This window comes from Rhinatrema bivittatum, chromosome 8 (assembly GCF_901001135.1).
Source record: "Rhinatrema bivittatum chromosome 8, aRhiBiv1.1, whole genome shotgun sequence".
NCBI lineage: Eukaryota > Metazoa > Chordata > Amphibia > Gymnophiona > Rhinatrematidae > Rhinatrema > Rhinatrema bivittatum.
This window is the reverse complement of record NC_042622.1, coordinates 230,708,062-230,723,490: the sequence shown is the minus strand read 5'-3', so window position 1 is coordinate 230,723,490 and position 15,429 is coordinate 230,708,062. Positions and strand designations below refer to the sequence as shown.

Genomic DNA, 15,429 nt, shown 5'->3' with positions numbered 1-15,429 from the left:
TCCTCCCAAAAGGCAAAACATAACCCTGTGCAAAAATACTTTCCTCTCCTTTTTCGATCAGGTCACCATCATCCCTTCTTAGCTGGGCAAAAGCTCCTAGCACCTTCCTCACCTCCTCAGGCAGGAGCAGGATCCAAGAGCCGCTCTCTTCGAAACTCTCTGCCCCCCCCTCAGAGCCACCTCCTGCTAGACGGGGGGTGGGCGCCTCTGTCCCCGAGGAACGCGCAGCATGAGCGCAGCGCCAGGCAGAGCTCGTCCCAGAGCCCCGGCTCCGAGGTGGAGGCGCCGCTCCAATCTCCACCTTCTGATAAGCCCAACACGCACACTGAAGATAGAGGAAGCTCGCCTGCAAATTCCCCATCTTCACTGCAAGGTAAATCTTAAAATCCAGCATTAGCCAACAGTGTCCCTCCAGAGGCTTGGTCATTTGGCGTCTCTGACATATTGGAGGGAGGGGGACGATATCCTCTAACTCCTGGCCTGGGGCACAGTTACCACTGGATTTGGCACCTGCTTTTTTGTGTGGGTGAAACTGCAGTGGAAGATAAATCCACATGCGTTATGTTCCTCCCCCCCCCCCTTCCCCCCCGCCCCCTCCAACCTAAACCTGACCCTGGGATCGCCTTCCTGCAGTGCAGCTAAAGCAGCGGTTCCAGAACCTGTCCTGGAGGACCCCAGCCAGTCGGGGTTTTCGGGACAGCTACAATGAATATGCACGAGAGAAATTTGCATGCGCTGCCTCCTTGGTATGCAAATTGAATTTTCTTTATCTCGTGCATATTCATTGTAGCTGTCTCGAAAACCCGACTGGTTGGGGGGTCCCCCTGGGACAGGTTTGGGAATCGCAGAGCTAAAAACAGGCAAACTATGGGAGACGGCGTGTTCTTTTAGCTTAAAATGGGGACTTCCAGCTTACCCAGGCAAATAGCTTTGAAAACTGCCCTCCCAGTAAAATCAGCAAAAATATTTCTATTTTTCGCTTCAGTGGTCAGACTAATATGGGAGCGGCCAACTCCGGTCCTCGAGAGCCACAAAACAGGCCAGGTTTTCAGGATATCAGCAATGAATGTGCATGAGCTAGATACGCAAACAAGGGAGGCAGCACACGCAAATCTACCTCCTGCGTATTCATCGCGGATACTTGGGATGCAAGAGCTGACCGTGGCTTAGCTTCCTGCCCTCTCTTAAAAATGTACCCTGCTCATAGCCGGAACGTACGTTACTCCTGCGTGTTCTTGTCAGCGCTGGCTGCTTCCCATTCTTACACTGGGCACATCTGTTCCAGTTCCCTAATTAAGGTCAGAGAATCCTAGAACAAGTTTGTCTTTTATCTTAAAACCCAGGCCTCCCCACACTGAAGAAAGCCCTCGCACGCCTCCATATTTGAGAGATAACTTCCCCCCCCCCTCCCCATAGAAAAGAATTCCCAGCACAAAGGGGCTTGATGGGAGCCTGGAGGGAGGCAGTAGTAATGGGATATTGCCTGCTTAGTTATTTTATTTGAATTTGTTCCTTATCTTTTGCTTTACATTTGGTGAGGCCACTATCAGAGGCCTTTAGCTGGATAACTCCCAGATTCTTCTGAGGCGCAGCAACGCTGGAGTGGCCGGGAATTCTCTGTGCACCCACGATCACAGCTCAGAACGGGGTTCAGTAAGGTACCGGGGGGGGGGGGAGGGGCAGGGAGGGAGCATGGAGGAGAGAGTGTGGCTCAACCAGAGCAGGAGAGGGCTTGGGGTGGGAGCCCGGTTGCTGACCTCTCTTTCATAGTTTCTAAATACACGGGGGGGGGGAGGTTGGCCAGACGGGGCACTTTTTTTTTTTAAACATTGGACTGGGGGCCTAGGATCCAGGGCCCGCAAGCCACATTTTTTTTTTAAAGGCCATTGTCTCTTAAACCAGCTATAATCTTTTGTGTATATCCAGTTAACGATAAAGTTATCCAAGCTGGATAACATTAAGCCTAACCGGCAATATTCAAAAATGTCAGATTAGATTTAAAGTCATCCAGCTGTCGTTTAGCTGGATAACTCTTTTGGGGGATATTCATCAGGACGTTTATCCTGCTTATTATCCCAGATACTTATCTGGCTAAAGAGTCAGATAAGTTATTCATTTTCCGGATTTTGAATATGGCCTCGTTATGTTTAAGTTATGACTGCGAAGTCTATCCAATGTTGTTTGTTGTGTGTTCACCCAGATCCCTTGTTGGAGGGGCAGTTTTATTAATGAAATTCATAAATACATAAAATAATTCTTCATGGAAAACGTGGCGAGTGCATGCAAACAGCTTCCCGGGAGTAAGAATTGGCCATCGAATATAAAGGACAATCACAGAGGATCCTTAGTGATGGGGAAAGCTGGAAATCAAATGGGGGAGGGGGGGGTCTCCATATTACAGCAGGAAGGGGAAAAGGGCAGACCAGATGGGCCTCGCCCTCTTTCTCTGCCTTTTCAATCTCTGTTTCTGTAGTTGCCCCGCATTAGTCTGCTGAGATGTGTCGAAATGAAGGTCAGCAAACCAGTTGAAAGTGAGCCCTTTATGGTGCTACCTTAATAGGTCAGAGATGAGCTTTCCAGCAGTGGTGCTCCCCCTGACCCTCGGGATGGCGGCACGGTCAGAGATGAGCTTTCTAGCAGTGGTGCTCCCCCTGACCCTCGGGATGGCGGCACCGAGTAATAGCTGCTTCCAGTGTCATCGCCCTCAGCCCACCAAATGGCATTACCTGCAAGTCTGCTTTTCTCCATGTGAGGGAGCCCTCCGCGCTCAATAAACCACCTCTGCCACATCCAAGCGGACTCTGAAGATGAAAAACTGCTGTAGGGGCTTTTCCTTAATAGAATAATTATTACCCTTCTGGAGAAAATAGGAATTGTGACAGTCTGTCTGCAGGATGTCAGCGCTGGGTGTATTCTGTTCACTTCGTAGGATTTTATTTCGTTTGGATTATTTGTATAATCGTTGCTCTTACTTGGGGTAGAGTGCATGAGGATTTTTTTTTAATGTATATCTTGATTCTGAGAAACAGGCTGGGATTTTACAGGGTCTCTGCTTTAGTGCTTTTTCTGCCAGTCAGTGCTTTGAAGCGGATAATTCTCCCTCCAGTGTCTTTAGTGCAGAGGATTCCACCAGGTGGGTGGGAAAACGTTTTGTTTTGTTGACCACTGCCCTTGCTTGCTAATGTCTGAGCTCAACAAGACTATCGGAGGAGCACTTTATCTCTTTCACATATTTGACAGGCTGCTTTTCTTGCATTGCTCACAAGTGATGTAGTTACACAGTACATGCTGGAAAATGCTCGTGCCTGGTCATAATTGTATGTAAGCTCGTAGTGGATGTCTTTATCTTAGTACCTGGGTGCTAAATGTCTTTTCTGGTATAAACAAGTTGGTCCTTTACAGTAACGAGACAGTCATTGATGGGGCCCCAAGGAATGGGGCAGTATGGCTTGGTGTCCTCACGTTTTCCACCAGTTTACAGACAGTCACAGTGCACGATGCATGCACTGATAAGGTCAGGGTACCTTCCCCGTCACTAGCAACTGGTCTATTACGAAGAGGCAGATCTGAAGAAGTTGGATGGCCAGGTGAAGGCTGAGCCAAGACCAGTAAACCCAGGCCTAGCTTGGAAGGCATCGTCAGCATGCAGCTGTGATACTGGAGCGGACTCGGGGATCAGGACTGCAGGGCTGGATGCAGAGCAGGAACACTAGGCAGGGCCGCCATCAGGAATTTTGAGGCCCCATACAGCCAAAATGTCTGGGCCACAAGCATTCAGTAATAAATAGATAATGCACCAGACGTCCCCCCAGTAATAAATAGATAATGCACCGGCAAAACAAACTTGTTACTTACCCTTTGCGCTCCGGGGACTCCGCGGCTCCTCGGCCTCCAGCTAGCAAGCAGACAGCGACGGCCCGCGCGCTTTGCCGGCGCATACTGTCTGACGCGGCGGTGACGTCACAGCCGCGTCAGACAGTGAACACTGGCAGGACAGAGCGCGCGGACGAGTCTCTGTCTGCGGTGCTCTGTAAATCAATGCTATGCGTGTCTAAAAGACACGCATAGCATTGATTCACTCCCTTCTCTGGGGCCCGCACCCAGGGCCGGCTCCAGGTTTCAGTAGGCCCCTGGGCGACAGACTGTCGGAGAGAGCCTCAGTGGGCCTCTTTGCCATGAACTAATACATCCCCCAAGCGCACCTGCCGCCTGGCGGCTGCGGGCCCCCATATGTGGCAGTAGATCCTGGGGCCCCATACTGCAGGCCCAAGAATACTGCCCTGATGGCGGCCCTGACACTAGGACAGACTGCAGAGCTGCATGTAGTGTGGCAGCAGGGCCAGACAAGCGAGGCCTTGCAGAGGGCATATCCCAGGAGTCTGTTGTACCGGCAAAGGTGTGTCTCTGTTGCTCTCATTATAAGATATCCCCAGGCAGGGCATGCCCTCTGCTGAAGCAATGGGATCTTACAAGGCCACGTCTTAACTACCTGGCAACCGGAGGACAAATATCCCCTGGCTTTTCTCCGCCTGCGTGACTCCTTTGCAGCTTCCCGGCTTCTCTGCCTTCCGGAGTGGCCATTTCAGACCTTGGGGAGCGGTAACACAGGCTTGTCCTGGGCTGCCTAAGATAAGGTGGACCCCTGGCTGGCCGCGGGACTTGCCTATACCCTCTTTTTTTTGTAGTAAATCAAGCCAGGATTGGTGGTCTTAAATCTGAATCCCATCCCTTCTAGGCCTTCGTGGGTTTCCTGGACACCAGGGCCATGACTTGGCTCCTTCCCATGAGGACCTGTTTTTCAAACGTGGCCCCTCCCTGGGTTCTTCATTATATAATGGGAGTCAGTCCTTCTCCTACCTTCTTATTCTCCTGATCTTCCTCGCCCTCCTGCCCCCTTCCAACCCCCCCCCCCCAGGCATGTTTTGCCATTTTGGTGTTGATGGCACTTGATTGTTGCTGCTGTTGCTACTTAAGACTTTGGTTGTTCGTCGCGGCGGGCAAAGTACCCGAGCCGTTGGAAGATTTGTAGTATGTGCTGTCTCTGGCGGACCTGATGCGCTGTGGCTGGGGTTCAGCCCTGCTCATATCTGGCTCCTTGCTGGCTGCGGCGGGCGCCTGGGTGGTCAAGCAGGCCCTCAGGTCGGGTGACCTGGGGAGGGGTAGTCTCCGCTTGCTTGTTGTGGCGGCTAAGCTGCCAGGGCTGGTTGAGGATGGCTTAATTTAATTAAAGTGATGATATTGTTACTTTGGCTCGGGTGCTGAATTTAATAAAAGCTGCAGCCTTTGACCTTCCAAACACTGGTGTATTGTATTTCGCGGTGCGTCGGTTTGTGAGGATGGAGGCGGGTTAAGAGGCTGGTCCAAGGGTGTCTTCATATTATCGATCCTGACCGATAATTCCTTTCACGTCTTCAGTGTTTTTCACGCTGTGGAAGATGTGCATTAACTCCATAGCCAGGAACTACTAGAGAACTATCAGCAGGTATTAGCCTCTCTGAAATTAGTGATGGGGTCAGGAACTATTTCATTCAGCACAGGAGGGGGCAGCACACTGTGCACAGGGTGGTAAAAAACCGAAAGTGGGCATTCAGAGGAGGCTTGCGGTTTTTCCATTTCCGGAAAGGAAATATCGAGAACACGTTTTCATGGAGGGCGTTCGTTGTGTCCGTGCTGCCTCTTATTTCTGAGCGATGAATTGTGCTTTCGTTGCCTCTGCCTGGTCAGTGTTACTGTCAAGTGGCGCTCTCTGCTTCCTTGGCTTCTTCCGGATGCTGGTGCCTCTGGTGATGAGGCCAGCGTAGCCTTCCTGGTGTGAGAAGGCATAGCTGGATCTGCGAAAGGTGGAGCCCCTTTTAAGATGACATTTCAGCACCACGGTGTTGTCTTCCACCGTCGTATCTCTGTACCGCTGCTTCTGCAAGAAGACAGGAGACAAGTATCATTACCTATACTAATTATAGAAAAGCAAGATTGGCAAAGACCTCAGAAGATCAACTAATCCATGCCCTCCCTTCCTCTACTGCTTATCTAACCTGCTTTAAGGACAGAGACTCGGCCACCTCCCTAAAGGCCATGCTAAGCCCTAAGGAACTTGCTTTACTTGCTGACATTAAAGGCCAGATTAAGGCTTCAGGTAAAAAAAGTGCAAAGAATCTGTAGGTACAATTTTTAAATACTACAAAACACTGCAATCTCCTGAAATCTCTGAAAGGCAGAAAAAAGTCCACAAGAAAATGGTGCAAGTGAAAATTTGTACAAAAATGCTGCATAACTTTTGCTTGAAAGGGATTCATTTAAGCAAGGAGTTATAAGTTTATGCTTTCATAATGTGCCCCCTTCCAGAAAGTGCAGGAAACTAAATCCTCACGCAAGACTTGTGCTATTACAAAATTGTACAAACTAATCTATAGACTTTTATACTTTTTTTTTTTTTAAACCATCCTCCCAAATTTTAAATCATGCCCTAAGTGATAACATCGACTTGGATTTCAGATGGTATCTGTCTACATGCATTTTATGGTGAAGTTGCTTACAGAAAGAGGGAAGATGTGAAAAATGATTCCAGAATAGAGATGGGGTGTGGGGGGAGTGGGCCACCTAGTGGCTTGGAGAAGTATTGTGCACTGCCATAGAGCGAATCTGGGCTAAATTCCCAGATCAGGGATGCCACAGAGGGCATCTGGGGAGAAGCCCCAGGCAGGATGAGGAAACCACAGGGCCCCCCCCCCAAAAAAAAACAAAAAACAAACAAACCCAGAATAAAGAGGCAGTGAAAGCCTTGCCTACCACTGCAGCTTGGCTGAAGTGGTAGGCAAGGTAGGCTGAAGTGGTAGGGACATGTTTCAGCTTTGGTGGGATTTGGGCTGCCAGTAGCAAATAATGGAGCTTGGCTTTGTACCATGCATGTGGAGATTCATAAGAAAAGGTAAGGAGAGAACACACCAAACTCAACAGTGGACTGAGGATTTTGTTCTCTTTTTTTTTTTTCTTTTCCTCCCACAGTGGCTATACTGGGCTAATCTGTTACCCTTTGTTGGCCGAAGGCCGCTAGGGAAGCTGACAGGTTGAGCTTTCCTCTGCGTTCACCCGACAGAAGGTGCCCTCTGAAGAGCAGGTGAAACTCGGGGCGATGTAAAGTGGGGATTTTTCACAGCGAACTTCACCACGTAAGACTTTACCTGCCGCAGACTCTACCTCTCGCCGAGATGCTGGAAAATTACCCTCTAAGAGGGCAATTTTTCAAAGGGATTTCCATGAGCAAAAAAAAGTATTTTACCCTGGTAAATCAGCTGTCTGGAAATTTCCCACTCTGTGTGCAGGTAAATGGGTGCACGTAGCTCCCCCCTATGGGGCGTACGCTTACCTGCACTGAATCAGAAGCATCCCCGGACCGGGGTTAGGTTGGCGGGGTGGAGGTGAAAAGCATGCACAGGGCTTTGGATTTTCAAAGCTATGCACACAGTTATGGTTGTAAAAAAAAAAAATCTGCACAAAAACGCAGGTGCAAACCTCTCTGGGTGGGTTTTCCTGGGGTAATTTTCAAAGTAAAAGTGCGTCTATATGTTTTCTTTGAAAACTGCTGCAAGGACTGAGGGTAAAAATGTACCCGAGGACTTTAAAGCAACTGTGGGCAGTTTGCATTCTCGGTGTCCCCCCCCCCCCGGGAAGAGAGAGAGGGAGTCCCGGTCATCGCACAATGGCGAGACCTAGTGGCTGAATTTAGGGCCCATGTCTGCAGGGGTCTGGAAGGAGCTCTGGTTGGTGTGGTCCCCTGCTGACGACTGTCGCCTCAATGACCGTGCTAAGAGAGGGAGATATAAAGTAGGGGGAAAAAAAAAAAATCCCTGCTTTAGTTGTGAACGAAAGCACGGGGCCATCACAGCCCAATACCGATCACTTCCAACTGAGCCGGAAGCCCACGGAAAAAAAAAAAGCGGAAACTGCCGAGGCATTAAAGAAAAAAAAAAAAAAAAGAAACAGAAATCCAAAGTGGCTGGATTTCTCCTAGTGATGTGGAGAGACCTGCTGTGACAGACTGACATCACAAGAAGACTCAAAAGCCAACGAATTGTGAGAAGCGTACTTACTTCCTGAGCGCCGCTGTGATCTTTAAGCCTCTCAGAGGCGCGGGCCAGTAGCGGAGGGAGGCTGCTTATTACAACTGCCAGCAGGATGATGGCCCAGGTGTACACCTTGCTGAGGGCATTCCTGTTGGCAGCTGAGGAAAAAAAAACAAATCAGGTAGGTCTCAATCACATAACAGGGGAAGGTCCCGCAGCCTAAGTCTGAGGCGTATCTGTAGCTGCGGTACGGTGGTCACACGGGGAGCATTTTTTTGGTTTGTTTTTTTTTTTTAAAGCTATTTGCTCGGGTAGAGCAGCCTGACTGAAATTGGGCTCCTCAAACGCAGTTAAAATGCACGAAGGTTAAACAGTGCGTGCGCTTGCTGCCGCCTGTGGGCCGGTTAGGCCAGGAAGCGAGGCAGGCGCGCGCCCCATTTTGAAAGGTATGTGAGCTATTTCGCCGCCGCCTGGCTGCCGCCCGCACAAAACGGCAGGCGCAAAGCACGCCAACGCTTTCAGGGCCAGATTCAGTAAAGGCTTTTTCTCCCCATTTTCAGGTCGATACAGTAAGGCCGCGGTAAAAACAGTGCGGCAGTGTCAGGCGCACCCTTCCTCCCCGCACGCACAGTTCTCTTGACCTAGCGCCTGATACTCTCTTCTAATTGCATGCAAATGCATGCCGAGGCTGTGAAGCGTTAGGGAAGGGTTATGCCCGCGCAACCCATTTTACTGTATAGGCGCTTAATACAGCGCCTATACAGTAACCTGGGTGCGCTGGTACCTGTCATTTCAAATAACATTTGAAATGACAGGCACCAGGAAGTGTAAAAAGTGTAAAAAAACCAAAAACCAAAAACCTGTGTGTTATATAAAAAATAAATTTTTTTTTTAAATACCTGTCGGAGGGCCGTGGGTCCAGGCGGCCGGTGGGCGGCCGGGCGGGCAGGCGGCGGCGAGAAGCAAAAAAAGCGGCATCCGGGATCCGGGGGCAGCAGCGGCAGCGGGGGGGCAGCGGGATCCGGGCGGCAGCAGGATCCGGGAGCGGTGGGTAGGTAGCAGCGGCAGCAGGGGGGGAGTGGCAGCGGGATCCGGGGGGTCCGGCAGCGGCAGCAGGATCCAGGGGCGGCAGCAGCGAGAAGCAAAAAAAGCGGCATCCGGGATCCAGGGGCAGCAGCGGCAGCAGGGGGGCAGCGGGATCCGGGGGCAGCAGCGGCAGCGGGATCTGGGGGCAGCAGCGGCAGCGGGGGGGCAGCGGGATCCGGGGCAGCAGCGAGATCCGGGGGGCGAGTAGGAGGCGGCGTGTTCGATCGGGCGGGCAGGTAGGTGGCAAAAAAAGAAAAGATGGCCGTCTGCACGGGGAAAGCGTGCAATTGGCCGCTGAAGACGTGACGTCACGACGTTTGGCGGCCAATTGCACGCTTCCCCCCGTGCAGGCGGCCATCTTTTCTTTTTTTGCCACCTACCTGCCCGCCCGATCGAACACGCCGCCTCCTACTCGCCCCCCGGATCTCGCTGCCGCCCCCGGATCCCGCTGCCCCCCCGCTGCCGCTGCTGCCCCTGGATCCCGGATGCCGCTTTTTTTGCTTCTCGCTGCTGCCGCCCCTGGATCCTGCTGCCGCTGCCGGACCCCCCGGATCCCGCTGCCGCTCCCCCCTGCTGCCGCTGCTACCTACCCGCCGCTCCCGGATCCTGCTGCCGCCCCGGATCCCGCTGCTGCCCCCGGATCCCGGATGCCGCTTTTTTTGCTTCTCGCCGCCGCCTGCCCGCCCGCCCACCGGCCGCCTGGACCCATGGCCCTCCGACAGGTATTTAAAAATTTTTTTATTTTTTATATACACACAGGTTTTTGGTTTTTTGTTTTTTACACTTTTTACACTTCCTGGTGGGAGGAAGGGAGGAAGGGAGAAGGGACTACCGTAGCAGGCCCGAGCCTTGCTACTTTTTCGTTTTTTGTTTTTTTTTTGCTTCGGGAGGAGGGGACTGGACGGGGCTGCAGGAGACCGGACTGGGGCTACACCGGAGACCGGACGGGACCAGGGCGGGTAAGCAATGTTTTTTACACTACACTAACACCTACTAGGGGGAGGCGGTAAACTAGCACGTTAAGGCCGCGGCAGAACAGCGGGTTACGGAGGAGATAGTATCAGCGCCCGTTACAGTATCGGAGGGGAATAGCTAATTCCTTCATTATACAGCTTTTTCGTTCATTTACATGCTGGGTGCGGAAAGGGTTATGAGTCTATTTTAGGAAGCGCTAAGGACGCGTGAAACTGGAGACTGTATCGCTGGTTCGCCTTACTCGTCTGTATTGTGCGCTCCCAGCACGTTACAGACGGGGAATCTTTAACTGAACGTTACTGTTTGTGTGCGTGGGGGGAAAAACCCTCAGTGAATCAGCTTTTGCGCTCCCTCGCTGTCAAATAGGAAAAAAAAAATAAAAAAGCAGGTTGCATCTCTTTGGAAATTTCCCTAACTTTGCGTGCGCTAAAAGCAGCCACCTAGTCCTGCAATTACGTGGGGCCATTTCCACGGGTAAAACAGTGCTCCTGCCCTGGACACGACCTGTTACACAACTGCCCCCTCGCTAGGAGGGGAGGCTTGCGTGCACAGGGACTCCCCGGGGGCGCAGTTGGGGAGGGGCGTGTGCTTACGTCTGTGCACCTGCTAACATACGCGCGCACACACATCCATCTTATATATACAGAGGCAATGAAAAATGCAAAATTCCCTGTGCGTACCGGAGCAGTCCAGACTCCTGGGTTCATACGTCCGTGCCAGCAGGCGGAGACAGAGAAAATAAAACTGCCACTGCTTTAACTATGCTGAGGCCCCCTGCAGTTCCTCAGTATTTCTCTGCCTCCCAGCAGGACAGGACGGATGCTTGAACCCTGCAGTTTTGGTTTAGGATTTGGTGGTATTTTTTTCTTTTAAAGTTTGAGAGCCTTCCTCCCAGGGGGTCGGGGTTGCGGATACGGAGCCCCTACTCTAACTGGTTGAGGTGGGGGGGGTCGGATACCTTTTTGAACTCCCCATCCCATAACTGTGAGGTGCACATTCGGTGGTCCGGATCCCTCCCTGCCACGTGTTGGGCTTCAAAATTAGTTTTCTCACTTTTTCTCTCTTGTGGGCCAGATACAGTAAAGCGTGGCCGCAGTTACCCCGTTTCTAACCCGCCGGAGAAGATGGATGAACGCACGCCCGTAGTGCACGGGCGCTCGTCAGCAAAGGCGCATGAACGGGCATGCGTGACATCACTGCGTACGTTCATACACTTTCGCTGACTTGGGCGTCCGTCAATTTGAGCGCTCAAGCCAGTGTAAGCGTACGAACGGGTGTGCGTGACGTCACGGCGTACGTTCATATGCTTTCGATGAATGTACGCAGTGATGTCACGCACGCCCGTTCATGCGCCTTTGCTGACGAGCGCCCGTGCACTACGGACGTGCGTTCATCCATCTTCTCCGGCGGGGGCCGCTGGAAGCCGCTTTCGCCGCCGGCTGCCCCCGGGAGGCAGGGGAGCCGTGGTGCGCACCTCCGGAGGAGGGCAGAGAGGGCTGAAAGAAAAAGTAAGTTAACTTTTGTTACGCTTTATTTACAATATATTTTTTTTTTTTTGTAATTTAAAGATTTATTAACAGTGGCAGGTACACAAACCAATAAACAGAATATCAAGGATACAGTCCATACCAGTATCAGAAGGCAGAACACAACAAAATATATCGGATTGCACCCTTAACATTAGTGTCAGAATAGAGCAATATGTACTGTACAAGTCCAACGATTTACAATATTTTAATAGCATGTCGAGTCGCTTTTCGCCCTGCGCCCTGCTTGCCTTAGGTTTTCTTTTGATTAAAGTTGGGATCCACTTCCTGGTACCTGTCATTTGAAATGACAGGTACCAGCGCACCCAGGATACTGCATAGGCGCTGTATAGCGCTCTGTACGGTAAAATGGATTGCGCTTCATGGACGCTTCTTGGACGCGCTTTGGACGCGGCTTGCATTTGCATGCTATTTAAATACTGCATCGAGCGGTATGTGATCCGAACCGTGCGCGCGGCAAACGAGCGGGCGCCTGGCACTGCCGCACTTTTTCTACCGCGTCCTTACTGTATCAGCCTGTTGGTTAATTGCTGAATTGAGCTGGACAGCTCTCTTCAGTGCAAGGGAGGAAGTTCAGTGAGACTGCTGTTAGAGCAGTAAAGTTTACAAAAAAAAAAGGTTAAGGATCCGGTAGTCAGGAACAGGTAGGAGCTGAGTCGACTCTCCTCCCCCATTAATGCAAAAATAATGCTCCTGTATACAGAGGACAATTCTCCCAAGCAATTTACCTGGGTAAATTGTCCTTTTGGAAAACTGCCCCCTCAATGCAGCTAGAGAAATGTGGCTTCTCATGTGTGCTTTTAGCCTCACTGAGGGACGGTGGTCCTGGTGCTGGGGTAGGGAGCTGACATGGGTAGATTTGACTGAGTTATAAAAAAAAAAAAAAAAAAGGAGATAGACCTCAGAGAGCTGCCAGTGAAGGCAATTGCCCCGTAGCCCCCACATAGGCCAGGTCAGATTGAGCTGGAAACCCCAAAGGAGCAGGAGAAGGAGGAGGAAACCACCAGGCCAAAAACACAATTAAAAAAAAGGAAACAGTCAGAATTCTTTCCAAGCTAGAATGTGAACAGACAAGTAATCTCGATGGCTGTCTAGCTAGTGCAGCTCGAACATGTGTCCTCAGAGGGGTGGATGGCATGCATTGCTCATGTTTAACATTGGTATATCAGCATGCTGCAAGAAATCGGTTTGGGGAGCCAGAGGTATGAAAGGGTTCCCCCACCACCACAGTTTGTATCTAAAAAAATACTAAAACACCCCCCCCCAGTGAAAAACATCCGTGAGAAGCCACAGCAGTGATTTAGAGGAGCACGACATGACGTCTCGCAAGATGTGAGTTTGAAAGCTCAAGCTGTACGAGACCACCCGTTACAAATAAAGTGGTTTGGTTTTTGTTCTTACCTGGAGCCCGAAATATAGTTGGCGCCGCTATGTAGAACCGGAAATTTTCAAATAAAAGGGACAGAAGGAAATACAACACAAGGCTGGCGACCACAGCCAGGCCTGACCAGATAGTCCAGTAGGAGATATCGAGAGTGACCTGGTGGGAATAAAATCAGAAGCCGTAGCGTTAAGGACATTTTAATTTACAATCTGCAGAGTTTCTTCCGTGTACTGACAGCTTTACTTGGCATCATTGGCCCAGCTGAACGTTTTCTTTTCTTTCTTTCTTTTCAAGGCCATCAATCCGTGGGCGTAGCGTCCACAGTGCACGATGGTGCACAGGCACCGCCAACTTTAAAACGGAGTGGGCCATGCACCACCAATGTGGAAATCTTATTGCGTCTTCCCTGGGTCTCTTCCCCTCCCCCCCCCCGAACGAGAGTGCTGCCGACCCCCACCACTAACCCTCCCTCTGAGCTGCATGCCAGTACTGATCCCTGCGACACCCCCCTGGTCACAATCCCTTTGGCAGAGTGCGCCCCTCCGTCCACCTCCACTCTCTGCCTCCTGTTGCTTAACAGACTTTTCACCCAGTTTACAGTTTTCCTTCCAGTTTCCAGACCGGATAGCTTGCTCGCCAGCCTTCGGTCTGGAAGAGTGTCAAAGGCTTTATGGAAGCACTAATGAAGAGAATGCCTGAATAGCAAACCAACAAAGGAGAAGGAAAATACCCAGACGCCTCTGCTTTTCTGTGGCCTGTCAGAGCTGAATGAACTCTGAGCATGACTTGCAGAATGTCCCTGAGCAGATAGACAAGCTGGCACCAGAAAAAGGTGAGGCCTATTCACTGGGTCACACAGAAGCAAGCAACGCGGGAGCTTCAGGCACTATCCTGTTGAAACCTCACTGGACAAGATCATTAACAGGACAAAAGGATTATCTGGAGAGTGAGGGCAAATGAGCTACACCTGGGAAAACTTGTCAGGGCAGTTCAGGGATAGGTTGTCATGACAACAGCATGATGTGACTCTGTAAATGAGTCTTTGGGCAGTCACGTAATTCTAGAAACTTCGACAATACTGTATGTTTAACTATAAAAGAAGGGTCACTTCCTGTATTCAATGAGATGCTGGTCAGTTTTGAAAGACAAAGGGCACCCAGTATCCAGCATCTCCCAAGAACACTTATAATGCCAAATAAAATTTACTTTATACCGTTTACTGAGTCTAAGTATTCTTGTGTCCCTGGCCCTAAGTACAGAATATTATGTACACTAACTGGCCACGTCTACTCCAGTTCCTGATTTACTACTCTGGGTCGTCTCACCAAATTCGATTTAAGATTATTTGGCAGGTTCTTCCCTTTTTAAAATGAATAGCCCTATCTACTGCACGCTGTGTATTTTCACAAGGCTTTTTTCTCTCGGGACGGCAGAAAATCCCTTTCCAGGTTGACATCTGCTCCCGGATGAAATCTGGAGGCTAAGTTGGTCGCTGGTGGCTGTAGACCATCTGCCTTGATTCTCACTGCTGAGGTGGCAACCCTAGAAATCTAGGACGGGTCTAGGGCCTTGCCTCCTTGAACTGGGTCATTTGGCTGCCAAGATAAAATTAATTCACAGCCGGATCTGTCTGCAGGAGTAGAGGTTCTAACAGAAATGCAAAAGTGACAGGAGTCGGGTGCCACTTACAGACTTAAACCGGTTTTCTTGTTATAAAGGTGGCCACCTGACCCCTGTGATCTTTGCTACAGCAAATAAAATGGCCATCCTTCTGAAGATTTTCCACCTCGCGGAAATGCGGGCACTCACGTAACCAGGTCTGTCCGGCAGACTATACACTCCCCAAATTGATCGGGTTGGTGGTGCCAGGGTGCCATTCAAAAAAAAAAAAAACCCCGCAGGGACCTAGGAATCTAGATGTTCATGTAACAGCTGTGCTGGTGTTGCTGATTGTTTGAATCGTTGTGTGACTTTGTGGTTGGACAAGGGAAAGGATGGGGGGGCTAAATGTGTACTTAAAAGGAGATCTTGCATGACATGGAGGAAGATTTGCGGGAGGAGTGTTATCCTATGGGCAATCTCTCTCTGCGGCTGGCAGCTGGGAGATATCCTTGACCGTGGGGACAGGAATAACTGGGGAGACCGGATGGTCTGCTTGGTCTTTTCCTGCTGTTATCTATTGCGTTACTATGAACATAAGAAGTGCCATGCTGGGTCAAAGACCAAGGTCCCTCGAACCCAGCATCCTGTCTTCCAGCAGACAACAGATTAAAGCTGAGAAAAGGGTCCTACAACTACAAAACGCAAGATCCTGGTATTCTGATTCTTCTTACATTCAGATTTTCTGTTGTGTTAGAACAGGCCAGCATTACTCCAA

At 50.6% G+C, this 15,429-nt stretch overlaps 1 protein-coding gene across 1 annotated transcript in view; it reads right to left on the bottom strand.

Annotated features, from left to right (window-relative positions):
- Positions 1-4,921: 4,921 nt before the first annotated feature.
- ATP8B3 (ATPase phospholipid transporting 8B3) overlaps positions 4,922-15,429 on the bottom strand; it is an 84,647-nt gene continuing 74,139 nt past the window's right edge. The window contains exons 26-28 of the mRNA XM_029614130.1: positions 13,070-13,208; positions 8,088-8,218; positions 4,922-5,914 (exon numbers count right to left, since the gene is read on the bottom strand). Coding sequence (XP_029469990.1) covers positions 5,678-5,914; positions 8,088-8,218; positions 13,070-13,208 — 507 coding nt within the window. The 3' untranslated portion in view covers positions 4,922-5,677. The remainder of the gene's footprint in view (positions 5,915-8,087; positions 8,219-13,069; positions 13,209-15,429) is intronic.